Source organism: Semicossyphus pulcher, unplaced genomic scaffold (assembly GCF_022749685.1).
Source record: "Semicossyphus pulcher isolate SPU_LCO1_2020_fin unplaced genomic scaffold, fSemPul1.0.p SCAF_9, whole genome shotgun sequence".
In the NCBI taxonomy this organism is placed as follows: Eukaryota; Metazoa; Chordata; class Actinopteri; order Labriformes; family Labridae; genus Semicossyphus; species Semicossyphus pulcher.
This window is the reverse complement of record NW_027211770.1, coordinates 13,053,441-13,079,789: the sequence shown is the minus strand read 5'-3', so window position 1 is coordinate 13,079,789 and position 26,349 is coordinate 13,053,441. Positions and strand designations below refer to the sequence as shown.

Sequence of the window (26,349 nt, the reverse complement as noted above, 5' to 3'; positions counted from 1 at the left end):
GGGGACCACTGGAGGAGATAAGACAGAATTGATGGTAAGTCCAGAAATAGCACCTTAAGGATCATCACCTCAACCAGTCAGGCCGTATATGACTCACTCACACACACCCGCCCCCGCTTCCCCCGCCTTTCTCTGCGTCTCCAGCTCTCCCTCTTTTACCTCACCCTCTCTCTCTCACCCATGTGCCCCCCTCCCCCCTCTCCTGGGATGGTGAGTCACAAACACACTGACTGCATGAATCCCAATTTGAGCAGCTGCAGGGAGGAGAGGGAGGTGAAGCCACCATAGACGCTGAATTAGATCACAGTTGACACTATAGCTTCCTTCCTGTGGGAGGCGCTTTTATAGTGTCTTTATGAAGCCTTGTTTCATGGGAAGACAGATTGGCAGGGAAACAAAATGACGTGTTTGAAATATGTTGCTACATTACATTCTGAATCATGTCTCACCTGTTGCTCTACGAATGTCCTTCACAGTTAGTGCCAAAGCTATGACTAACACGTGTTAATTACAGAAGCACATGATAATGCCCATCATGTTGTCATGGCAGTATCTTTGCCAACTCCAACATCATCTATTGCTTACACGCACTTTACATTAAGCTTTAAGGATCACTTTGTGAAGCAACATGGTGCTGTTTAGAGCTAATATTTTAAATGTTATCAAGTTACTTAATAAGTCTGTGTGTTTAGCTAATTCCTCTTAGCCAACATCAAAAACTTCAGCATTTTGAAATCCAGAGGTAAAAGCATATTTTCTGAAGCACTTGATTTAAGCACAGATTCGAGGTATTTTAATTAACTATTAAAATTGAATGATATGTATAAATCCAAAGATAATCTAGAGAGAGAGACAAATACTATACTTAACATAAAACAAAGTCTATTGTTGTGCAGTTCAGTAGCTGCGCCTCAGTTAATGACATTAAGATGCTGCATAACAATACACACCACAACACAACACAAGTCATTTAACATGCCAAAAAAACTGTAATGCAATATAATGTAACCTAACATAACGTGATGGTACGTAACATGCCGTAATGTAACAGAAGGTAACGTGCTGTAACATAAAGTAACATGCCATAACATAACGTCAGGTAACGTAAGATACCGTGCCGTGACATAATGTAATGTAAGATAACGTGCTGTAATGTAATACTGTATAAGGTAAGGTGTGGCATAAGGTAACGGGCCATAACTTAAGGTAATGTGCCGTAAGATATGTTAACGTTCCTAATATAAAGTAACGTAAGGGAAGGTAATGTGCCGTAACGTAAGGTAATGTGCCGTAACATACGGTAACGCTCCTAAAATAATGTAATGTAATGTAAGGTAGCGTAACGTAACGTAATGTAACATAAGGAGACGGGTGTTTCACAAGGTAATGGGCCGCGACTTAAGGTAACATGCTATAATGGAATATAAGGTAAGTTGCTATACTGTAACATAAGCTAACATGCTATTACGTGCCATAACGTACGGTAATGTGCTGTAATGTAATGGAACTGAAGGTACTAAGTATTTTAAGTATTTTCAGTAAAGGTACAAATGTTGGTCTTGTTACATTGAGGTAATACTGGTTTTACTTAAAGGTTCCAAATACTTCTTCCAGTATTATGTTCAGGTAAGATAAAGGAAGGTCGTGGACGTGTTTGTCGTACAAAAAGGTTCCTGTAGCAGTCATGATTGGAGTGAACATAAATGTACATCCAGTTCATCTAGTTTGTCTTATATTACAAATGTTTTATAAACTAATGTAAATGCTGATACATCCACTGTGGGAAGCATATCATAACACTTTTAATGATTTTACATACACACATATATATATATATCTATATATCTATGTATATATAGTTTTTTAAATTACTTTATTAGAGCCTTCATAAATAAAGTGAAAGGAATAAACAGTGGATCAAAGTTGGTTTTATTAAGGCATCTTTAAAAGGTGCCTATATGTAAATTTCTCCATAATTTTCTGGTAGAAGACAGATCTAAATAAACAAAGCATAAATAAAGTATGCATCATATATATTGTTTACATAATGAATAACTTATATTTGGAGACGCTTTACAAAGACCTTCAAGCTACATTCATTATCAAACAATCTAGCTGAACATTCAGACACATACTGTGTGCTTACAATACTACACATATCTTATTGTACTTACTTAAAAAGCTCACATGCTTTTTACAATAAACAAAAAAAAACATAAGTAAAAAAACTTCTTTGACATTAAGCAGCTAGATCACTTATACCTGTTCAAAATAAACATATATTTTTCAAATAATCAATAGTACTTTCAATTTCCCAGCATCATTCACTACAGTGCAGACAGTGTATACTGAAACAATTGTTCAGCCCCAGAGGTAACAGTATGTCTTAATGGAAAAAAAAGGTTTTACTGATATGATATGAAGAATGGTTTGTTAAATAGTTTTTGAATACATACGTGAAATATGATGGTGTCTTCAATGGTGACATTCAAAGCTTCTATTACTTGTTTAATATTTGGACACTGTTTTCTCACGAGTGCCGATTCTACAAGGCCATCAAGTCAAATATATCTGAATATATCTTGGTTTGCTTTCTTTAAGGGTGCTCCACCTGCTTTAGTAAGTTTAAACTGTACTACAAATTATGAGCACGACTCATCCTATACATTCGACATCTTCTCTTCCATTCCTAATCCTTCTCTTTCCTGCTTTTACCCCCTTTCTCTCCATCATCTTCATCTTTCCCCTCGTCCTCTGTGGCCTCTTTGCTACTGGCTGCTTTTTTCTCCTCTACATCCAGCTCTGCCTCGCTCTCCACCTCATCATCCTCTCCCCCGACCTCTTCGTTCACCTTCCTCTCTTCTTCTCCTGACTCTTTTGTCGCTCCCTCTTTGGTTCTGCTTGAATCTTCTTCCTGGTTACTGTTGCCACTGCTACTCCTTCCGTTATCTTTCTCCTTTGTGTCGTTATCTGACCGGGTCTTCTCCGGGTCACTGCTGCTTTCTGTCTCCTTCTCTTCCTCCCCCGTGTCTACATCATTAACTTGGTCCTTACTGCTTTTCTCCCCCTTTACGCTCTCTTTATCTCGCTTCTCTTCTTCTGTGTCATCCTTTTCACTCTCAGAAGATCTATGGCTTCCATCCTCTTTCTCTTTGCTTTCCTGGGTCTTATCACTGTTGCTACTTCTGGACCCCTGCTCCTCTCTCTTCACCTCATCTTTTACCTCCTCCTTCACTGCTTCTTCTACCTCCTTCTCCTCAGATCCTGCCGTTGCCTCTTCCTCTTTTTCACCATTTATCTCCTGGTTTTCACTCTGCTCTTCCTTGCTGGCAGAAGTGTCCTCTTCTGTGGTGTTTTCAGCAGCTGCAGCCGCCTCCTCCTCTCCTTTCTCCTCTGCAGCTTTTGTATCCTCATCTGCAGGTTTCTGTAATGCAATTATACCACAAAAACAAATTTATAGCTCTAAATATTTTAACAGGCTAACAATATAATTGGACTGTTTACAATAATACTTCCTGACAGAGAGTGACAGCGCTATTGAGTCAAAAACACTTACAAATTCAATGGAACTAAAGCTGTTTTTTTTTTGTCTAGACTTATTTTTTGTCAATTAAAAGGCAAGACAGCAGCCGTCTCGGCTTCCTAATGTCCCATGGAATAATAAAACAATAGTTATTCATTCACATGTATTCAAGAAATACTGATATGTTAAAACTAATTCTTCACATAAGAATGGGAGATATTGACTTGGGTTGGCATCTCGGTCATGAAAGGTAAGTACTCTTCCTCTACTACTAACGTTACCTGTGGTGTACCGCAAGGTTCAGTTTTAGGTCCAATTTTATTCTCTATTTATATGCTTCCACTCGGCCAAATGATCCAGCATTACAACGTCTCTTTTCATTGTTACGCTGACGACACATGAATATATGGACCCTAGAAGCTGAGCTACTGTAATAGACTATCTCGGTGATATCAACTGTTGGATCGCTATAATTTTCAACAACTCAGCAATTCAAAATCGGTGATCATTTTGTTCAATCCACTTAACTCCACTTACGTCCACAGAAATTAAGCAGTAATGTTTGATTCTCATCTTACCTTCGAAACACACATGAAAAAGTTGTACAGTCGTGCTTCCTCCAATTACGCATTATCTCCGGAATAAAACAAATACTCTCTGAATCGGACCTTGGAAAAGTCATCCATTCACTAATCTTCTCCAGACTAGATAACTGTAACTCCTTCTTTTCCAGAGTTAAACAGAAAGCTCTCTCTCGCCTCCAATTAGTCCAGAATGCAGCAGCTAGGCTTCTTACTGGTTTTAAGAGACGACATCACCCCAATGCTGGCTTTCTTACATCGGCTTCCCGTTAGTTTTACGTTAGCTAGTTTGACTCCGAGCTACACAGCAGAATTGTTGACACCTTATGAGCCAGCTGGAAACCTTAGATCCTTAGATGTATCCTCTGTCTGCCAAGTTTTTACATGTTTAGTCCCAACTTCATGTTGACTGAAGCTTTGTATTGTCTCGCTGTGTCTGGCCATGTCTGGTAAACTCCTGTTTTTAAAGGTGCTATATATATAAAGTTTTATTATTTATTATTATTATTATGAATTCTGTATTTTAAAGCACTTAAGGCACAGAGAAATTGAAATATATAGGAATATAAGTATATTCATCCCTGATACTATCGTAGACTTGAAGACACGTTATCATTACATATTTTAGTGGTATCATGAAAGTAAGAATTACATGCAAAGTGCACATACAATGTTAGCTTTGTGCCCTACTGTCCCTGTAACAGCCCATTATGTTTACTTATGTGTGTTGACCTCTTCCGTCGACTGGTCTTGAGGGGTTTTGTCCTCAGAGTTTCCATCATCGGCCCTCGATTCCAGCTCGTCTGGGAAGAGAAAGAAAAACGAAGCAAATAACTGAATGTCTCAGAGACGTGGGCTGAGGTAAAACAAGGGATTTAAAGCAAGATTCAGTGTGATATATTCATCAAAATGTGTGATACTGTGTCCTGAATGGGCTTGTTAGGGTTGATATAACATGGACAAGTGCAAACACTTTTTGTATTCCCTCTTACTCTGGCTTAAAAAAACAAAATACAGTCATAGAGGTAAACATATGAATTACATCCCAGCATGTTTTATAGGTTGAACATTCCTTTATCTGCTGACTTATTTCCACAGCATTCAACTCTGAATTCCTCAGAGCTAATTACATAATTCTAATAATCCATAAAACCTCTCAGAAATAAAAGCTTTTATTCATCCCGTGACTTGTTGAAATGATACATCTTTAACTCCATCCCTAACCTCTAACAAACGCAGCACAAGAGTGACACCTGGTGGTGGGGAGGTGAACCAACCCAAAGGCTACTTCAGGCAAGTAAACAACCTCTCCAGACAATGAGAGTGCCGGAGAGAGAGTCTGAAAACATTCATATGATCGAGTGGAGGAGGGGGCGAGGGCACAGCAGGGAAGGCCAAGGTCGCGAATACAGATGTAATACCAATACATTATTATTATTATTATAAATATCTCTGCCCCAGTTGTAATAAGGTAGATGTTTGTTGGTTTATACTTTATCTATCCATACACGGAGAGTTAGAGTAGGCACTGCACTAAAAGGGGGAATATGACCTCACATTTTCTTCTGATTTTGGAGAAAGTACTGGTTTCATCTGTTTTTTAAATGTCCTAATTTCAAACAAAGCTGGTTGTAACTGCAGACGACTTTGAACTAGCAGATTAATTGCAAGAAAAAAACAAAAACGAATCAGCCACAATAATAGCCTGCATGACTACAAGAAGATATCTCGCCCCGTCCCCCAGAGGAAACACTTGTCGTCGTTTACTGTCTGAATGGCTGCACACTTACACTGCGGATCTCTGCGTTTTAAATGAAGGCATCATCAGACAACCAAACACCACAAACACATTCATTCCTATTGAAGCAATCAGCTCCACGAGGCACGTTTGCTGGAGTGCAAAATTAATACACTTTCTTTTAGTTTTCATGTGTCCATCAAAGGCCTCAGAGTAATTAACCCAAAACATCATAAGAGCAATACAACTACACGCTCTGATAAACAACATAATTACACACTTGTTTTGGATGAGACTGAAATTTCCAATCAGTAATAAGCGGCGAAAGAGTGTGCTGAAAAAAAAAAGAACAGAACAGTGTAATTAATGTCTTTAATATTAGTTTCCCTTTCCACACACACCAGTTAAAGAAGAAAAATGACTCGGGTGGAGATTAGAGGAGTTTATGGAGACATTTAATGCATTTCAAATGCAAAACTGATTGAAGTTTAGCTATGGTGGGAGATGAAACGTTATGGTAATAATAACGGACCTCTTTAAGAATATTTTATGGAAATCGCTGCATTCATTAAGAGCGGCGAGGGCCGAGCGATCGAGTGCAAGCAGTAAGCAGAGGATGAGCCGCTGCGACTCTAAACATCTTAACGTGATTTGAGGATGAGGCACGGGCTCATGAAAATGCTAAATCAAATTAAACACGATACTTAGAATCGCTCCTTCTTGCTCTTCGTTAAATCCAGTAGATCTGGGATTGCAAGCGGCTAGACTGTTTTTGTGTATGCCTGTGTGTTAATGTGTGTCTGTATTTCATACTCAGGGGAAGACACACACATTCTACTTCTTAGGTACAATGTCGCACACAGACTTAGGCAAAACACTCACATCTCAGAGACAATGCTGAGTCTCATCCATCAGTGTGAGGTAAAACGAGGATGCAAGAGTAAGTGGGTATAATTACTCACTTAAATGGCCCTTGCTGCCATTCCTATGAGAGGTAAAGTTATAAATGACTGGAGTTGCAAGTAAATGTAATAAAACACAAGTGAAGATGAAGTGATAGCAGGTAGTGAACTAAAATAACCCCCCCTCTCCGCTTTAAGAACAAACACATGTATTCAGCCTTACTGCTGCAGGATTGTAGTTGCAGGGGACTCGGTTGTGAAACAAAAACACAGGCCGTTTGTGATCTCTGCATACGCACATGCAGTTATATTGTGCAGCATCGCTTTGATCTGTGTTTCCATTTGATGTGCTCATCCAGTGCCAGTAACCCGAACACGCCGGGGGAATCCAGGGTGCAGTTTACACCAGGTAACATGATGTAAATACTATTCCATGAAATATACATGGGTTATATTCATCAACTTAATTAATAAAACAACGGTCTGTATCACAGAAGAGGCAACTGTGCTCAGATGAACCCTGAGCCTGAAATGCACTGTCAGTGACGCAGTCCCAGAACAGTGCAAGCAAACAATGGCATGTTATTTCCTCATTCCTTTTGACCAAGTAATCTGATTGGACAAGAGGCATCCATAAAGGGTGCTATAGAATATAACATCACTGGGACTTTTTAACTACTTGTGGAACTGTTATATAAGCAATATCACATAGGAAGGAGTGCTATTGTACTGTATATTAGCACGGCTTTGAATATCTTCGGCATGTTTAGGACTGATTTAAAGGGCCAGTTCGCAGATTTGCAACCTCAGTCCTATCACGCTGTATGGGTAGCTAATGCCATTATGGTAGGAAAACAAGCAATTTCGCTCTGCGCTATCCGCTTCTCCAATGGGCCCTGGAAAACCTCCGCCAGACTCCTCGCTAAACTACACTTCCTCAATCTAGGACGCTGCCTCCGATGTCATGTCTCGTTCAAAATCGTCAGGTTTAAAATGTAGACTGCAGACCCCAAGAGAACTCATTGCCTGCAGTGAAACAGTAGGATTTCACTCCAGCGTCTCTCGCTGGCCCGTTCCTTTCAGAGGGAGGGGCGCAAAGCACGCTGGGTGTTGTAGGAATGTAGAATGGGCGAAACCACAAGCTGTTTGTACGACTTTCTCCACAGCTATGGTGTCAATTTGATATATTATTGCTTCTATCGATTACAGAGAACACCAGCTTTGACTGACAGTGGCTTTTTCCAGGGGCAAATTGCTCCTTTAAGGATGGGCTGATATTAAGTGCAACAGCACCCCCTGTCGTGTGATAGCGCATGTTGTCTTCTCTGCCATCCATCCATCCATTATCTATACTGCTTATCCTGTTCAGGGTCACAAGGGGACTGTAGCCAATCCAGCAGGGGCGGGAGCCAATCCTGTCACTGGGCGAGAGGTGGGGTGCACCCTGGACTGATCGGCAGTCAATCACAGGGCTGTCACATAGAGACAAACAACCTTCCACTCTCACACTTATACCTATGGGCCAGCTAGGAACCTTCTAGAAACAGTGCTTACCACTGCACCACCGTGCAGCCCATTCTCAGAGTTATGTAACCAACGTGTTAATAACGCTTTTCTTTTATTTCAGAGTAAAGAAGCTACCTTTTATATCTCACCACTTTGTCTTTTCATGAATGTTGATGTGCAGTACATCAGTGCTTTCCTGCAGAATCAGAGTGTGCAACCATTGCTTGCAGAGACTTGCAAGATCTAATATCACATTTAAAAGCTATTCCACTCCTCCAGGAAGCAATTCTGAGTAAACCCATCCAGAGCAATCATGTTCTTCCCTCTATATCTCTAGCAGACCAGGGCATGCATACACATTTCTCATTGCAAATGGAGCCACAGATAGGTAAATGAGGATGTATGTTGCTCTTTACAGATGTGAAGACACTATGCTGGAGGACCTGCTGATTTAGAGGTTAAGCAAATTGTTTAATAAAGTTTATCAGGAGCTTTTGCGTCAGTTTTATTGGATTAGAAGAACAGAAGTTCTTAGTGTGACACTTCTGGGAAAAAATATTTAACTGAATGAAAAAGTGTGGAGACACTAGAGACCATGTTCAACTCAGAAAGAGGACTGAATATTGCGAAAACAGAACACCATGTAATGAGAAGGTCATCAGCAAGACAATGCACGTAGCATAAAATCCCCATGAGGTTCATCAAAGTAGGTTGTTAAGCAATGCAGTAGCCACCCATAGACTGTATAAAAAGATGGACGACATGACAGCTCCCTAAAAGTGAAGCCTAATCTCTATCGCCCCCTGCTGACTGGCTGCAGTATAGGTCATAAAGCCCGTCTCCTCCATTTTAACAGATGGGACATGAGTCAAACTATAATATCAAAATACACGCCAAATAAATTTTCCTCAAACATGGTTTCTTTCATTATAGTTAGTTCTTATGCTGATTTATGTCTAAGTGACATGTTTATTTTTAATTAGTTATTTGATGCTAAAGGTTGATTGACAGCTTTGTAGACAAATCCGGCTCCTGCTGCCGATCTGTTCTGGATTAGCAGAGTAGATGAGAAACGGTGAGAGGAGACGTAACTAAAACAATCACTACAGTCATTGAAGTTTACATATCTGTTCTGCTGTTAGAAGGAAGTGGCTACGGCGGCTCCACCTGCCGATCTCTACTGCGCAGAAGCACAGATTCTGTACAATAAGAGCAGATGGAGAGGCGTCGTCCATTTAGATATACAGTCATTGATATGCACCATGCGACACTCAGGCATTGTGAACTCTGAGTGGTTGGCAGCCTCCATACAAGCTTTCTGGGTAGACATGTTCTTGGAAACGCTTTAAATGCCTTGTGTCAATATGATTGCAGCACTTTGTGGTAGAGAATCTTTATTCTTTCAAAGCCTCTTCTGAAAAAATCAATCCATAAACGGCAGAGGTTGCAGGTCTAAATAAATACAAATCACAGCTTTAATACCTGGTGTGTTGATGCTTATGAACCAAAGGGTGGAAAAAATCGTTGACATGCTCCACAAGCCAATTTTACTCTGAGTGGATTAGCTGTGCAGTATTAAATAAACACTCAAGTTTTGATGTAGTACTTAATGTACCTAAATCACTCCCTGTATATCACCACACAGTACAGTATACAGCTTATTTACACCCCGCTGATTTAACCCACTCAGCACATGGCTGAGTTATGGTAGGTGTAAAACAACATGGGTAGTAACTCTAAATGGTAATTATGAAATGTTGCCACTCAGCAAGTGCGCTCCAGTCACTGACCGGGGTCCTGTTAAAACATTTAATGAGAGTATGACCGGCCACCGTGAGGAAGGCCCAGCTGGTGTCGACTTTATAGTCATGTGAGGACATTGTGCTTGGTCATGTGATTTTCTTCTCTCATGCATACACACAATACATTTCATGGAATTTATATGAAATATTTATAGTTTACAATCCACCAATGCACAGATGAATACTTCCAACTTATACTTCTGTAATGCTAATGCTTGCTAAAAACTAAGTTTGTGACTCAAAAGTCGCATCTTAAAGTTATAATCTTGAAGATCTCAGTTCGTTCTCTTTGGCGGCGCTCATGGTGATAAACGGTAATTGCGGGAGCACACTTGCCAGATATCCAGACAGTGTTGCATGTGTGACGTCCACGGTTGGCTCCGGTTGTAACTCTTGATTTTCCTCACTGACGGTCGCTTTCCTTTTCAGAATGTTTGCCTTCAATCTGTGCGTCATCTGTAGTCATCGATCTTTCTTTGTTAGTTCAGCCATAGTAGATTAATGTTTACTCGCAACACTTGCAGACACCAGAAAAGCAGCCGCTTAGCTCCGCCTACCCTCTCTGGCAGACCAACCACTGCTGGGTGATGGAAAACGCGTCACTAACTGGGCACCGCTTGTGATTTTTGCCGTGAAAGTCACACCAGACACAAAGTCTGTAATTCTGCAAATGCAAAGGCTTTCATCAATCACCACTGTGTTACCTCATTCAGCGATAGGGTTGTAATAGTGTTCTGTGGCTCTAGAGGAAGCTTTTGACCCATACTAAGAGTTACAAGTCACTTTTCTTTTTTAAATCTGTCTTCTCTGAATCCCACAATTTGATCTAAGTGCAATTCGCAATCCCGAGGCTGTCCCTTTAAGAGCTTTCAATCAATGAGCCGGGGGAAACTGCATCTAGGACATCAGCATCATCATCATCTTGATTGCACTAAAACAATTACAGGTTTTGTCCTGTGTGTGGGCTCAACAAATGTCCACTGTGACATTTATTTATAGCGAATAACATCCTTTGCATTACGGTTTGTTTCAAAGATGCATCTGAATAGAGTGCCGTACCATTATATGTCTAGATATATTGCACTTTTCTCTTAGAGTATAAAATGCCTCTTATCTTGACTGCGTGCAGCCCTGTGCTTCCTTAGCTTTGACATTAAATCAGAGGAAAGCTCTGCTTAACAATGTCGCAGTCAGACAGGCAGAGTAATATTTATAAAGGTCATGGCTTCAGTTAAAGAATTTAATAACTTGCAGTTTGTTCGCTCTCAATTTTGCCTGAAACATTACCGTCAAGCGTCTGCAGGAGGTTTATATTCCGAGTGGCTTTTGTCTTATCATTGCAATGTGACTTATCAAAATTAGACTTTTTTTGTGTCAATGTGAAAGGTTGCAAGCTTTTTGCAAAAGGTTTGAGGTCTTAAAAGGCCTCTGTAAAGATATCTGTAAAGATACCTTTAACTGCCTTATTTGGACTTAGACAAACTGTTTTATTACAGAAACATGCACCATTTACTGCATTATAACTGACGCTTATGAAAACAAAACACAGCTCAACACAGCTCATTGAGATGCCCTGTGAATCCCAGCTCCAACACATGACGTAAACTCCACAAACGTCAGATATTTTCTCATGCCATTAAACCCTACAGATCCTGATGCTCCTATCACAAAACCTCCAGACATTCGTCCACAAGCTCAAGCTTAAAAAAAACCTACAAAAAAAACACCAAAGCTGTCTCGATTGGAGGTGACAAAAACGAAGAAAATTTGTGTCACTGAAAGTGTCACATGTTACCCTAACCCTATACTTCACATGTCACAGCCAGCAGTTTTGTATGTCACAGCTAAAACACTTGTTAGCAGATTAAAGTGACAGATTAGTACAGCTACACTGCTCTTTAATCCAGTAATCCTGCATCAAAGGGTCATGAAGAACCTTTTTCTGTCGTCCTGAAAGGGGAGAGATGAAAGGAGGTGAAGAATGAGCGAAGGAGGGATCGGGAAAGATGGCCGTGTTGTCTGAAATGTGACACACAAAAACAGGCTCGCACATTTAACACACATGGGCGATTTTAACACGGTGCTCACTTTCTAAGAACTTGGCAGAGAAAAACTTCCTTTAAATGTTGCTGTTTCTCATCCGTCGCTGCTGAGCCTCTTTTTTCCTGACACAGGCACACGATTTAAGACACGCAGCCTCTTTGTGCACACGTCTCCTGCCTCCCGACGCTGTTTTGAACCCTGTTTCACTCTGACAGGAATTAGAGATACATATGCTAACAAGGCTAATTCCCAGAGGCAGCATCACATTTTATGACACCAGAGGCAGAAGGTTGATCTGGCTGGATGGCTTGTACGTGTGCAAAGACACACACAGCCGGGCTTACATAGGCAGCAATCTGCATTTCTTTCACATTTAATTTGCAAAGTGCACAAAGATTTTTCCCATTTACAGCATTTTGAAATAACTTTTTATGAAATATAACTCAACTAAAAACCTCCTTGACTTTAAATAAAACTCTCTTCAATATTCATAATAGAAAGGGACATAATGTGGATCCATCATGTAGCATAGATTGAATGGCCCCTGCTACATTAAGAGATGGAGTTTGGCACATGAAAAGGTAGCCACTCAGAACACGAGGCTTTGTGTGAAGCGGATGTCCTTCAGCTTTTAATGCTAGCAAAGTGTAATGTGAAACAAAAGGCAAGATGAAACTTACAGATTTTTGTAAAAAATAAATGAAAATCCAAAGAAAAAGAAACAAACTCGACGCTCAGATGAAGGCAAACTAAAAAGGAAAGCGACCGTCAGCGAGGAAAATCAAGAGTTACAACTGGAACCAACCGTGGACGTCACACATGCAACACTGTCTGGATTTCTGGGAAGTGTGCTCCCGCAATTACAGTTTATCGCCATAGGTGCCGCCAAAGAGAACGAAGTTCTTCGAGATTAGCACTTTAACGTCAAACTCCTTTCAAGGGAAAACAACTGGAAGGGACATCATGTAGCTGAAATTGCCTCCTGCCAAAGATAGAGCCAGGTACGTTAAAATGATGTAGCAGGCCACTCAGAACTCAAGTGTTTGTCTAAATTAAATGTCGTTGAGCTTTCAAAGCACGTTCTGGAAGGTTACTGCAACTTTTCATTACCATACTTAGAAGTGTGAAACAAAAGGCAAACTTAACTGAGATGTGAATGTGGCAAAACTGGCACCCAAACCTTAAATTCAGCGTGTCAAAGTGATTGCTGTTGTAAAGTCTACTATCAACTGGACATTTCTGAAAGCAATTTAAACGTGTCAATAGGTTTCAGGGTGTTTCCAAAATATCTGCCAGAAGATAACTAATGTGAAAGCTTGAACTACATCACTGTAAATAAATTCTATAATGTAGCATGCATGGCTCACAAGTCTGTGTAGCATTGTTTTCCCTGCAATGTACACAGCATTAAGCTTTTACCACATCTTGTTATATGCTAATTGAGTTGGTTATGTCATGTTCAGGTCAATAAAACATGTAACACCATGCATATCTGACACTTTAACTGCACTTACATGTCATGTATCAATATATTAGTATTTGGTCAAATACTCCTTGTGTCTATATGGGGACAATTAGCTTATTTTGACCGATTTCACTCATATTTAGAAAATCAAAAAGCTAAAAATAGCGTGTCCACTTATGAATGTATATGCACAACAACATATAAAAAGTGTAGGCGTCTATAAATAATGATATAATCAGTAGATCCCCTCTCCCTCTGCCTTCCCTCTCTCCTCTTGTCCACCCCTCTCTGCCCGTCCTTCCTCCTTGAAGTACAAGGCTCTTTTGTTGATTCTTTTAGAGTCGCAATTTGGCCCCAGCGAGGGGGCAGAGGCAAGTAAAATTCTGCTTTGATGACTCTAAATGGAGAGATTATCCAAATGAAAGGCAATTATCCAAACCCCACCCATCCCTCCACCCTTCAATATCTCCAGGCCTTTTTTTGCTCCACCATCTCAGACGATTCATCGTGTTCCACCTGTATTCTTTTATTCATTTTTTCTTCCTCCTCATAACGTTCCTCCCTTCATCATCTCCAATCTTTTATTCCTTTTTCTTTAACCCCTTTCTTTTATCTTCCCTTCTCCTTGCATACGATGTGCCCTCATCTGTCAAAACACATCCTTTTTCTCCTTCTTCTGTCCTTCATTCTTCTCTTTTCTGCTGCTTCTCCTTTAACGTCTTCTCTCTCCTCAAGGGAGCCATTAACAGAACTGGTCACAGAGGCCCTTCAAGAGCGGGAACACTGATAAACATCCTATTTCTATTTCGGGGTTAGCAACAACTGCTAATTGGTTATCTACAACCTGAATGTTGATGTGTTTTTGAGAGCTAAGGCTAACAGGAGCCAAATTGGACCGATAATTCACCCACTTTAAAAGAGCTTTCATAAAGTATGTGGGTGAAGGCAATGTCTCTTGTTGGTTAAGTCTTTTAAGCCAAATGTCTTTGTTACAGTGAGTTCAAATTCATTCTGTGACCTTTGCTGCATGACTTGTCGCTCTGCCTCCCCCTTGTCTTTGCTGTCACTCACCGCTGTGTTCCCTCTAATGAAGCAGAAAAGTCAGAAGCTTTACAATAAACCAGACAGAAACTGCTGGAGTTATCCTCAGTCTGCTTCCCAGCAGCTGATAGACAGTGAATAATGGGGGCTGGCGTAGCGACACACACACATACACACACAAAAAATAAAGCTATAGCCTCCCTGTCACAACAGAGTCCACACAGAGCAGAGGGGGAATCTCAGATTACGGGGTCACTCAGTCTCATTTGTCTCGTTTTTTCTCTCGCTCTCTCCGTCATTTGCTTGTTTGTCTCAGTGCCTGTCTGAATGCATTTATAATCAGACGACACCTTTATAATAATCTTTTGTTTTCATTCCAATGTTCCAGCACAGCAGAGATCCAAAGTGTGGGTTTCATGCTGAGTTTTTTTCCACAGCCGCTGCCAGTCTGACTACTTTTTTGGCGGCGTTCCTGTTGGCACCAGAAGGAGATGTGTTTACCTCATAACCAGGCAGGGCAAGGAGTTCCCAAGAGGGAGAATAACATCCACTGTCACTAAATCACTCAAAAAGGGTGGTAAGAACTGTGTTCGCATTAAGAAGCCAAACTGGAGAAACATGACAACACTAAACTTAGCAATCAGCGGGCACAGAACACATTTTTTTCAGCCAATGGGGAGCTATGATTTCAGCTCATGTTTGCTTTTTGCCAACTGAATGCACCAATAACATCCTAGACTGTATATGAGAAATGTTTCAAACATGAAGCCAATGTGGTCGTGCCTTAAATCTGCGCTCATTCTAATGGCCAGTAGATTGTACGGAAGTCAATGACCAAGTTTATAGTCTCAATTGCAAATTCAAAGTCTTCTTCAATACAGTATGATGTTTATTTTGTACATCATGGTACCATTGTGAGCAAAATCAACCACAAAACAGGATATTCTTTAGGGCCTGTGTGATTGACAAGTTGCCTGTCAACCGGGATAGAGTCCTAAATATGTGTATCCACCCCGTTGCCCAAATATGATCATTTCTGCTTCCAAAAAAACAAGATGTAAAAGCCAAAATACCAAACTGGAGCATTAAAATCAACTTCTTTTACAAAGTCTTTGCATTTCAGTTTGCCTTTGGAGGGAAGACGACCAAAAAGAGTACAGAATACTTTTGAGAAACCTTCACTAACTGTATCTTCCAAAAAGTCTGTTCAGCACCATGGACAGAGACAAACTATTACTGCAATACAAATTGTAATTGCATAAACTAGTCCCTGCATCACAGCCAAAGAAATAATGGGAATAAGAATTCTTGTAAACATGACGGCATTTGAGAAAGACTTTATAGGTCAAAGAGTGAAGGCTGCATGGGAATTTGATATGCTCTCCAAGCCATTCAAACGATCCTGTCTGATGCCTGATCTTGTTTTCCGAGCTGTCTGTCTGTCTGTTAATTTAATCTTTGGTCAATGTCACCCAAGGGGACCAATAATGCAACATGTTTTTTTTCTCTGCCTGTAATGCGACATGCCACACAATCTGATGCACAGAGGAGGATTTTGAGGGCGACATTACAGGTCTGAAAACGCACACATGTACACACGGACAAAGACATCACACACACACACATCCCTCATCCCTCTCTTTTGATGCAAAATGCCAGCTCCCCTGAACCAAAGACACAATTCTCCACGCTCCTTTGGGCTTCTGCTGTCAACTCTGCTGCCAGACGGGGAAACAGGCAACATCTATCATGAGCTACAGGATGACGTAACGTGGTTGGTACTGCAGTAGTCCTTACAATAAGGTCAGATGCAGTCTGCAGAAAAAACTAAACCCATTTAAGATGAAAATGAGGAAAATGTTCTCCATCCTCTCTGACATTGTTACATACATCTTGTCATGGAAATATCCGGTAGGCTCCAGGGGCAATAAAACATCTTAATGTTCAGATGTTTACAATGAGCACAAAAGTAGCACAAATTGAAAGTTTCAGCTCGACAATATAATAAACTGATCATGAACTCAGAGGATGATGTAATGTGTTTCTTGTTATAGTTGTAAATGTCATCATTCTAGACCTACTTTCAACACTTCTTTCTACATTTACTGTAGAGCAACAGTGCCACAGTGTGGGCATCTGAGGATGCAGCAGGTTACATAAGATTTCAAAGGCAATGCATTACATCATATATCTTTATGTATAATAATCCTAACTGTGTCTAAGCCCTGTTTGTAGCTCATGTTTCAATCGTTATTGGCGGGAGAAGACAATTCAGACATGCATGCTTTAAAGGGCCACGTATCTGTGAATGTAAAGGAAATGTGATGAGAAGAGGAATGTTTTAGCCAGGCTGATGCAACCACACATGTATGCAGGAGATAACTGCTTCACTTCTGTTTTACTTTGTAGCCCTGTTTTTTTAAATGTGACATCAAAACTAGCTTTCCCTTCAATGCTGTAAGTACAAAGAACTGTAAGATGTACAATTATAATTGCTGTTGTGGATTATAACTGCATATGAAAGGCTTCTATATCAGATGTACACAGGAAATTTAGCTAATTAATTGTTTCACAAATACAGTACTGCTGTTTTTTTTACTCCGTTTTTCTTTAATATAATGAAAAAAAAAACCCTCCAAAGCCTCAACCACACCCTCAAAAATGTGCAATATAAGCAGGTATGATCATTGGGTTGAAAATGTTTGATACTTCGATACTGTAGATACAACAGATACAAAAGATCTACAGTCACATTTTTAATGCAAAGCTGCAGCGAGCAAAAGAGAGAGAGACGCTGTCGTCTAGCAACATAGACAGGAAGTGAAGAGAGCGAGCGCCATTACTGTAAATAAAGCAGTGAAACAAAGAAATAAGACGTTATTTTTAAATTTTTTTCAACACACCTACACCTCCATACAACCCCCGCAAGAAGGTACAGGGCTTAGTTTTTATATGCCGAACCCCGTGCTTCATTCTGCCGACTTTCTGCTCTGCCCTCCGTCACACCTGGAGCTCTGACACAGCAGTCACCCAATGGACTGCTGTCATTCACAGAACGGCAAATGAAGACGTTTTGTGAAGTCTCTTACACGTCTCATAAAGATGCAAAAGTTACAGACAGACAGAGAACAGAGCAGAGAGACAGCCATGTCACCTTGGTGCTACGTTTGCATTCAGTCCCGACTGTTGGCAGAGCTCAAGACCACTGCTCATCGACTGACGTCCACAAATGTCCCAAACACAGCAGAATAATAAGTTATTTTTTTGTTGCTGTGGTATCGAAACAGGTATCGACTATTGTGTTGTTTTACTAGTAACGTATCCAAGTTTGCAATTCTTTTATCGTGACAACCCTATATAAGCATTTCTGTGTTTGTGTCTGCATTACCGTTGCCGAGGGTCATGCTTTGTCCACTCCTCTTCTTCCTGAGGGAGATGAGTCTGGCCTGAGAGATCTCTCTGACGATGGAGGACAGGTGCTCCTTGTTGTTGTTGCTGTGGCTCGGAGGAGAGGCCTTGGAGTCTCCATCTCCACTATCACTGCAGCGGACTGTAGACTTACCCTGGAGGAAGCAGAAGTTTGTTAGGCAATTTGTTTTATATTTTTGGAAGCTTTGTTCTGTATGTAAGTTATGAATATGTTATCAACTTTTGGGATCAAAAACAAACGAGAAATTCTTAATAATTAATGCGAATGGAACAAGAAATTCTTACGTTGCCATTTTGCTTGGAGAATCTGTAGATAGGCGGTAGAGAGTAAGCTTTCATTCTGCGAACAAACCAGACAAGAAATCATTTAACTTGTATAAAGGCCCGCACCTGAAAAACACTTTGATAATTGACTAATCAGCAATGTTAAAATCCAACACAACCTAATACAATATGAAAAAGCCTCTTAAAAAGTCTTAGTTTAAGACTACAAAGCTTTTTGTATGTGGAAGTAAAGCATACATTTTCTTCATCAGTGTATTTAAAAAAAGGCAAGACGTTTATTCAAGTGCAGCAAATTATCTTTATAATAATCTTTGGTGCTCAGGGAGGAAGGCTCGGGAGATTTGAACGTAGATTTGCGCCCTGGAGGAGTAATTACTTTGCACAATGGAACACACAAAAACAAACTGAACGGTTTCCAAGATCCGTCCCTGGTAGCCATAGTATTCAATTTTAAGTTTCCACAACGCTTCATGAATGACTCTGAAATCTACATATGGATTCAAACAATGTTTATAATTAGTCAGTGTTGTTTCTGTTAAATGATTAACATAAAATTCGCAGATTTTCAACCTCAGTTCAATCATGCTATTATGGGGAGCTAATGTCATTATGGTGTGGGAAAAAATGCATATCGCTCTGTGCCTTTGGAGGACGCTATCTGCTTCTCCAATGGGGGGGCCAGGGAGCTCGCTAAACTACACTTCCTCAATCTAGGATGCCCGCCTCCGATGTCATGTCTCGTTCAAAATCGTCAGGTTTGAAATGTATACTGCAGACCTGAAGATTTTTTAGACAATCCACCGGTATATTCTCATCGTATTTTGGATTCTGTACTGCTCCGCAGCGAAACTGTAGTATTTCACTCCAGCGTCTCTCGCTGGGCCGTTCATTTCAGAGGGAGGGGCGCAATGCACGCTGGGAGTTGTAGGAATGTAGAATGGGTAAAACCACAAGCTATTTGTACAACTTTCTCCACAGCTATGGCGCCAATTTCAAATATTATTGCTTCTATCGATTACAGAGAACACCAGCTGTGACTGACAGTGGCTCTTTCCAGGGGTGAAATGCTCCTTTAATAGAAGGCCCTTAAGTCAGTTTAGGGACTTTTGTGAACACATAAGATCAATTTGCATCTCTGCAAGATTGAAGATCCTCAATCAAACTATCAGCCTTCAAACCACATATATAACGTTAGGATGATTCCTTTGGTGCAGTGCTTACCCGTTGACCCGCCTCGTCCCTCTGGGTTTGGTGAAGAGGAGGTCACTGTAGGGCAGCTTCTTAAACCTTTCTCTCCCCACTGCCACATAAAGCTGCCCGCCCTCCAGCTGATTCCCATCAGTCACCTGGTGGCCTTCATAGGTGAACAGACTAGAACACAGACCCAGAGTCAAAAGCCCCACAGTTTCCATCATGTCCTTGTGCAAAGCTTGAACTGCAGAATACACTCCCATAATCACCATGTGGTCATTATTAAGATAAGATATTAACATGTCCTGCTTCTACGTGAACACACAAAATCTGTATTATTTTTCATTTATATGCAAATGTATGCAGCATGGAGCGATAAAGTCTAACGAGATCATCTGCTGTGATAAAAGAACATATGGTGGAAGTGTGAAACTTCTGCCAGGTGTTGCTGTTGAGTGATTTTGATGGCCAATTTGAACACGTATGATGTCATAATGAGGTAATAAACACGGTCCATATGTGAATTGTGTGCGTTTTTTTAGAGCTTTACCTTCGAACACCTCCAAGGACTTTTAAACCCATCTTCTCTGTGATCATCTCGAGGACTTTGTCAAACTGGCCGAGCATCCTCTGGTGGATGAGCAGCCTCATGGCGGGGTTCAAGACGTCGCCATTTGCGACCACGCTGAGAGCAGAAAAAACACAGGGTTAAAGAAAACTGGTTAAACATTGGTGACAAGAAAATCCCTCTGTGTTCAGTGGAGCCAAAGGTAAGTTTGAGTGTATCCTATGAGTTCAGGAGTCTATGACATCATCTGCCATTTCGATACACAGGGCTGAGAGTTAAATACATACTATATATTATACTTACAATACAGTACATGGCTCTTTGATGGGTTTCAGGAATCGAGCTGACACGATGAATCTATTTGGTGGCAGCGGTTTGGCCTGAGAGAGGATAAAGAAGAAAAAGTTAAAGGAAAGGGTGATTTCAAACAATCAGGCGCAATATGCAACCTCACCACTAGATGCCACTAAAGCCTCCACGCTGGTCCTTTAAGGACAGCTCTCGTTTCCAAGTGGAAGACTTAAAACAACAGAGCTGCTTTTGGGAACGATGCTAAAACTGTAGTCCAGTTGTTACGGAAAACATCGAAGCTAGCACCAGCTGCTACATATATATATACCCGCCTATGTCCTTGAAGGCAACCAGGTTAATACTGTGCATCCTCTGGAGAATCAGAGCCAGAGAGAGGGTCAGTTTCACGTGACATAATGTGTTAAATGTAGGCGATGACGTGTATTTATTCACCGATCCATTGACATATATACAACTTTTCGGGACTCTGTTTCTTTCCTTGCAGTGAGAGTTTTCACCGACCGGTACATAAAAGAAAAGAGATTGTGTGGCATCAAAAGCGTTACCCCTTAAGGCAAAGATAAAGGGCTTTTGTCTACACTAAAATAATCTGTCCCTCATCGCTGTGACAGCCCAAGAGTGAGGCTTCTGCTAATCCTTTGAGATTGCAAATAGCGAGCACTGCAGGTCCTGTCCCATAACACCTGCTAACCCACTGTGACTCTAAGGCTAAGATTTGGATCCTGTGAGACAGAGACAGGGAGATAAGGGAGGAGGTATATTAGAAGTCTTCTGGGGTCTGTGGGTGCAGCCTGGGCAACAGTGTTTAACATAAAACAGGGTGCAGGACAAGATCTGAGGTAAAACAAGGCATACCACCAAGAAATATACATTGACCGGTTCTTTTTACTCAGATGATACGCAAATTTCGACGTTATCCTTTTTGAATTTCTGAAGACAACCGAGACGAGTGCAGACCTTTCCACCTTTAAACCAAAGCAAGCCAGGAACAGAGTATAACCATCACAGTGAGGCAGTCTCAAAGGCTATAAGAAGTACGACAATAGTTTTTCTATACACAATATTTTCCATCAGCACGCAACATTTTCATGCACAGCAGGAGAAAGAAGTGGCGTGAGCTCATTTTAAAGTCAATATATACTTTGCACTTGGCAAACAGCATCCTTATGTATTACTAGTGCTGAGCTTACATAGATTTAATTACCAAAATTATGAAAACTATGGAAGCCCAAAGTGGACATGCATCCATACATTTTATTTACTCGATAACGAATAATTTCTGGTTGTTTTCCGGTTGAGATCTCAACTTATTTATCTCGTTATCTCGAGATAAAAACGCTGGACCACCGTTACGTCAGATGATCATAAAGTCGTGTTCTCTAATATCACAGTGACCAGTCTGTTATTCTTTCTAGATTGCCTGTTATCAAAAGAAAACAAGCTTTTCTATCTCGAGATAAATAAATCAAGATCTCGAGAAAACAACTGAAATTACGTTGTTATCACGGGAAAACCAGAGGCCTGTCCTACGAAGTGAGTTCAACATACCCAGGGTATGTTTTCCTGATCTGGCTTCACTTAACCTGACAAAGGCAATCACGCTAAACGGTCACACGACGCTGGTCATCAACTCGATAAGTCAACCCAGGGTTTCCATGAGCGCGTTCACATAAAAGGGGTGGAGTCTGCAGCGTATGACCAATCACACATCTACCTTCAGCTGATCGGCATATTTGACAAAATCAGAGAAAACTATGATTTTAAAAAGATATGAAGAAGTTAGACTTAATTCAGACTAAAAATCCACTCAGCTGCAGCAGCCAAACGCAGAAAGGAGAAGGGCAAAAAATCACTGACTGTGTAAATAAGTCTATAAAATCACTGCTCGATCATCAGAGCACGATGCGTTTATGACAGACCAAGACTAGCCTCAGCCCCGGCCGTATCAAACGGACTTATGTAGCAAATAAATTAAAAAAACACAATTTAAAGCAGGCTAATTTTAAAAAGTACTTCAGGATTCAGTGTTCATATCAAAAATCATACGGTAAAGCGGAAGTGTTTTACCGCTCTCACTCCCTCCTCCCTTTAACAATCTGCTCACAGAGCTCCTGAATCAAGAGATTACAGTAAAAGATGATCTCTTCTCCTGAACATAACCTGCTCCAGAGAAGGCTAGCTGTTTAGCAATAAGTAACCATGACGATCTACCACCTTCGTAGTACTGAAAACTCTGAGTTAACCCTGAAGTTACCTTGACAACCGCAAATCCTGCTTCGTAATATACCCCCCAGCTTTGTTATACTGACATAACAAGATAAATAAGTTGAGATCTCGAGAAAACAACCAGAAATGACTCGTTACTATGGGAAAACTGAGTAAGTAAAATGTATGGATGCATGTCCGCTTACGGTTTCCGTAGAAAACTATAGCAGAGCAGCTTGAAACCAACACCAAGGAAATAGCATTTACTTGCAGTGCAGCTTAAACACGTCATAAAACACTGTAATATCTGGTGCAGCTATTAGTTGCAGCCACTATATACGGTAATAGAAACACAATATGAACAATTTTAGTCAGATAATTTGAGTAAAAAATAGAAATGCCAATAAGAAAGTAAATTTATCAACAGTAGCAGACCTAGTGTAAGGAGAAACAAGCTTTTTTCTAGCAGCTGTTGTAAAATAATCCATGTAGTAAAATGTACGTCAGAGGCAGTAATCTCCCTTTAATTAGCCCTTCCTTTAAGGCTCTAAAATCAATAAGGACAAGAAATAAACTTGCTGGCCATCCAGGCAGCTAAGAGTTCTCATCATTAATCGACACAATCAGGCAGGTTAAGTGGGGTATTGAGGGGGAGGCCGGGTCCTTGTAAACTAAATTGGCCCTTTTTATGCTCGCCACATAATCACAGCAGCAACAACAAGCTCTTAAGGTTATCGGTGATGAATGCGCTTGTTGCTAGCGGGTGATAAGACCAAATCAAGAGGGCAGAGTAGTTCCTGATTTCTCTATTTATGATGAACATGCTACAGAGGGCAGAGGCAGAGACATAAAGGTTGTGGCAGGAGGGAAAAGTCAAAGATATAGATGACAATGGGTTGCACATTTGACCTTTTGTGACCCCATTGTTTTGTCTGTTATAAGTTGGCATGTCAAAGTTATTAGGTGCTAGTACGTGTATCTGTGCCTTCCCTCGACTAAATCTCCTGAAAAAATGGAGTAAACAACTCTTATTTTGAAAGAGGACCCGCAGCTGACTTCTAAAATACATGAGCCTGTGTTCTCCCTGACTTTAAGCTGCTCTCGTTTTGGCTGTGACTTCATAGCTGGTGATTAAAGATGCATTGAAAGGCGGGATGATTATGATCCAAAAATCAATAATGCATGGCCATTGAGACGACAACAAAGTGATTCTTCACAAGGAACAAAAGGGAGTAATGCTCAACATTACACCTTGCTTAAAAGATCTTTCTGAAACCCTGACACTGTGGGTGGGGGCACGAGTGCAGAGGTGGTGTTCACCAGATCCTTGTATGTTGCATTTAGTGGAAGTTACATACATTGGATCATGAATCAATAAATAAAACCATATAAGATAGCATGTATGATGAAGGTAAAGGTAAGTTTTTTAACTATGGACAGCAGAACTTAAACATCTGTCAGATAAATGGACGTGGTCAATATGTTAGTGTTAGGATCTGCTGAACAAGCGAGGCTAGGCGTGCATCTTAGTGCAACACTACAAGACCATGAGGTGGAGTGGAACCTGAGCATCTTATCTGGCAAGACGAGGGTGTGCGACATGCACCCCAAGACTGTCTGGATGATTGACAGCACTATTTTAATTATGTAAACAGATTCCATCTTTGCAAATTGTGTTTGTATCATGCCAAAGATGATGCGGATAGGGATTTCCAGGCATGTCTAATCCTCTCATATAACTCGCAAACGTTTCACGAGATAACGTGGTGTCTAAATTGTTATTCCTGTTATAATTGGGGTCAAGTCTCAAAGCAAATACACATGTGAGTATGCTGCTATTTTCTATACTGCGCCACACAGCTACAGCACTTTTTGACACTTTACTGCAATAAACAGGACCTACACTTTTTGACTGAATTACAAAACTGATCTGACAAACTGACAGAAATCTTGCTGCTTACTTTAACAGCGCTTAAGACTTACCTGCACTGGAAGAGTCTGCATCATTCTCTTCCTTCTCGAGCCAATTTGTAGGTAACTGCAGACAAAAACATGAAGCAAAGAAAGTCTCATTTTAACACTCAATCCTGTTATATTTCATCAACTGATGTGGATGTGCTGTAAATGCAGTTAATAGAAAGAAATTCATCATCTTTTGTGTTCTTTGCTGCAAGCTGTGCTGCTGTAAAACACTAAAAAGTAACATCTGCCTATTTTCTAAGCACTAGCAGAATACCAGCACTTCATTATGCATCAAAAGAACAAATAGATTTACTGTAAGTAAACCTTACATGAGTCATTTTATCATCTGTTGCATTAGAACTTATTTTACACATATTTTCTTTGGGTACTGAAGGAACAGGGTGGTATGCAGAAAAAGGGAAGACCGGATGAATACTATAAGAGTGCATCATATATTCTAATCGAGGATTACATACAATCTTCCCCATGCAATTTAAAAGGTACCGTCATTAAGGAGCATGATTTTACTATGCTAATTTACTGGCTTCAATACCGCTCCACTGCTTCTGACACTTCCAACTGCTCCACCACTGCATTCTATGAATAGCCTAACTTGTTGCACAAAGCTCATTATCTGCAGTACAAGTCCACTTATTTTTAAGCCTGGGTGAAGCACACATCTCCACACTGCTGATCTCATCTGCCTCATGCTGTGACTCAGCACTGTTTGTTTGCGGAAACCGTTTAGTCTCATAAACTTTAACACCATGACTCAGGGAAGGGGTCAAACGCTCAGGGTTTAAATCTGTACATGTAACCTGTTGCCAACTGACTATGTTGAGTGTGGAAACTAATCACAGTGTGCACTATATTGTAATGTGATTTTAATGTCTTACTTCTAGCAGTAATTCTTACTGATTAGCATGCCTTCCTGCAAACTAAACTTCGTTAACCAATAGTTGTAACAAATGTGCAGTATCCCCTTTTTTACGCATATGCAGATATTTATTTACAGTGAAAAATACGTGTTAAATGTTAGTTTAATCTTACTCCAGCCTCTTGAAACGTTCCCTCCCGCAAGCCACGTATTGCTCCCCGCTCTGCAGGCTGTCCAAGCAGTCCACCTTGTGCCCTCCTCTCGGCGTGTAGATGTTCCTCACCGCTCCAAACGGTGCTTGTATCCCGCCGGTCACCTCTCTGAGCAAAGTCTCAAAGTTGGAAACCCTCTTTTGGTTTATCACAATCCGCCGTGCTTCGTAGTAAGGATCGCCATTCCGGAACATGAAAATGTTCTTCACGATCGGCTGTGACAGAAAGTTTGGCTTCTCCGAGCTCATTGTTGTGCGTAAAAATCAGGCTGGCGCGCGACGGAGAGAGATCTTTGTTATAATAATCTTGCAACAGGTTGATCCCAATTGCGAGACAAAGGCTTATTGGCCATTATAATGACATTAAGAGCTGGTCCATCCAGTAACAATGTTTAGGGATGAGAGGAGCCGGACGTGGCACGCAGATCGTCGAGGAGGTCAGCAGTCTGGACACGAGGGCGTCCAGTGCAAAAAGACGACTAAGAGGTTAAGGAGGAGGTGACTGAATAAAAATATGACCACGTGCAAGAACCTGTTGACGAATCCCGGCGTAGTAAGAGAGAACTATCCATAAATTTAGCAGAATCTCAATCCGCGACAGAGGAAACTATGCATGGTGTCCGCCGTTACGCAGCAGCAGGTGATGGTAAAAGCCAAGCTGGTCTCTGTAGTCTCCTGAAGATGTCAGCTGGGTATCACGGGAGCTCA

The 26,349-nt window shown here is 40.8% G+C and overlaps 1 protein-coding gene across 1 annotated transcript; it reads right to left on the bottom strand.

Moving 5' to 3' along the window:
* Positions 1-93: 93 nt before the first annotated feature.
* Positions 94-25,890, bottom strand: LOC138583722 (doublecortin domain-containing protein 2-like). The gene is made up of 10 exons (XM_069655684.1): positions 25,604-25,890; positions 24,575-24,629; positions 20,378-20,454; positions 20,057-20,191; positions 19,537-19,686; positions 18,316-18,370; positions 17,990-18,164; positions 4,837-4,907; positions 2,716-3,424; positions 94-173 (listed from the first exon to the last, which is right to left on the bottom strand). The coding sequence occupies exons 1-10, from the start codon at positions 25,888-25,890 to the stop codon at positions 94-96; spliced, it is 1,794 nt and encodes a 597-aa protein (XP_069511785.1).
* Positions 25,891-26,349: the final 459 nt, after the last annotated feature.

Bases quoted from the DNA above. Each gene is read 5' to 3' on its own strand.
- LOC138583722 (XM_069655684.1), bottom strand. From the start codon at position 25,890: ATGAGCTCGGAGAAGCCAAACTTTCTGTCACAGCCGATCGTGAAGAAC. The intron at 19,687-20,056 runs GTAAAGCTCTAA...TCTGTGTTCTAG, and splicing joins GTCCTTGGAGGTGTTCGAAG to TCTGTTCACCTATGAAGGCC. The intron at 174-2,715 runs GTAAAAGCAGGA...CACATGGGTGAG, and splicing joins AGATGATGGAGAGAAAGGGG to AGAGAGAGGGTGAGGTAAAA.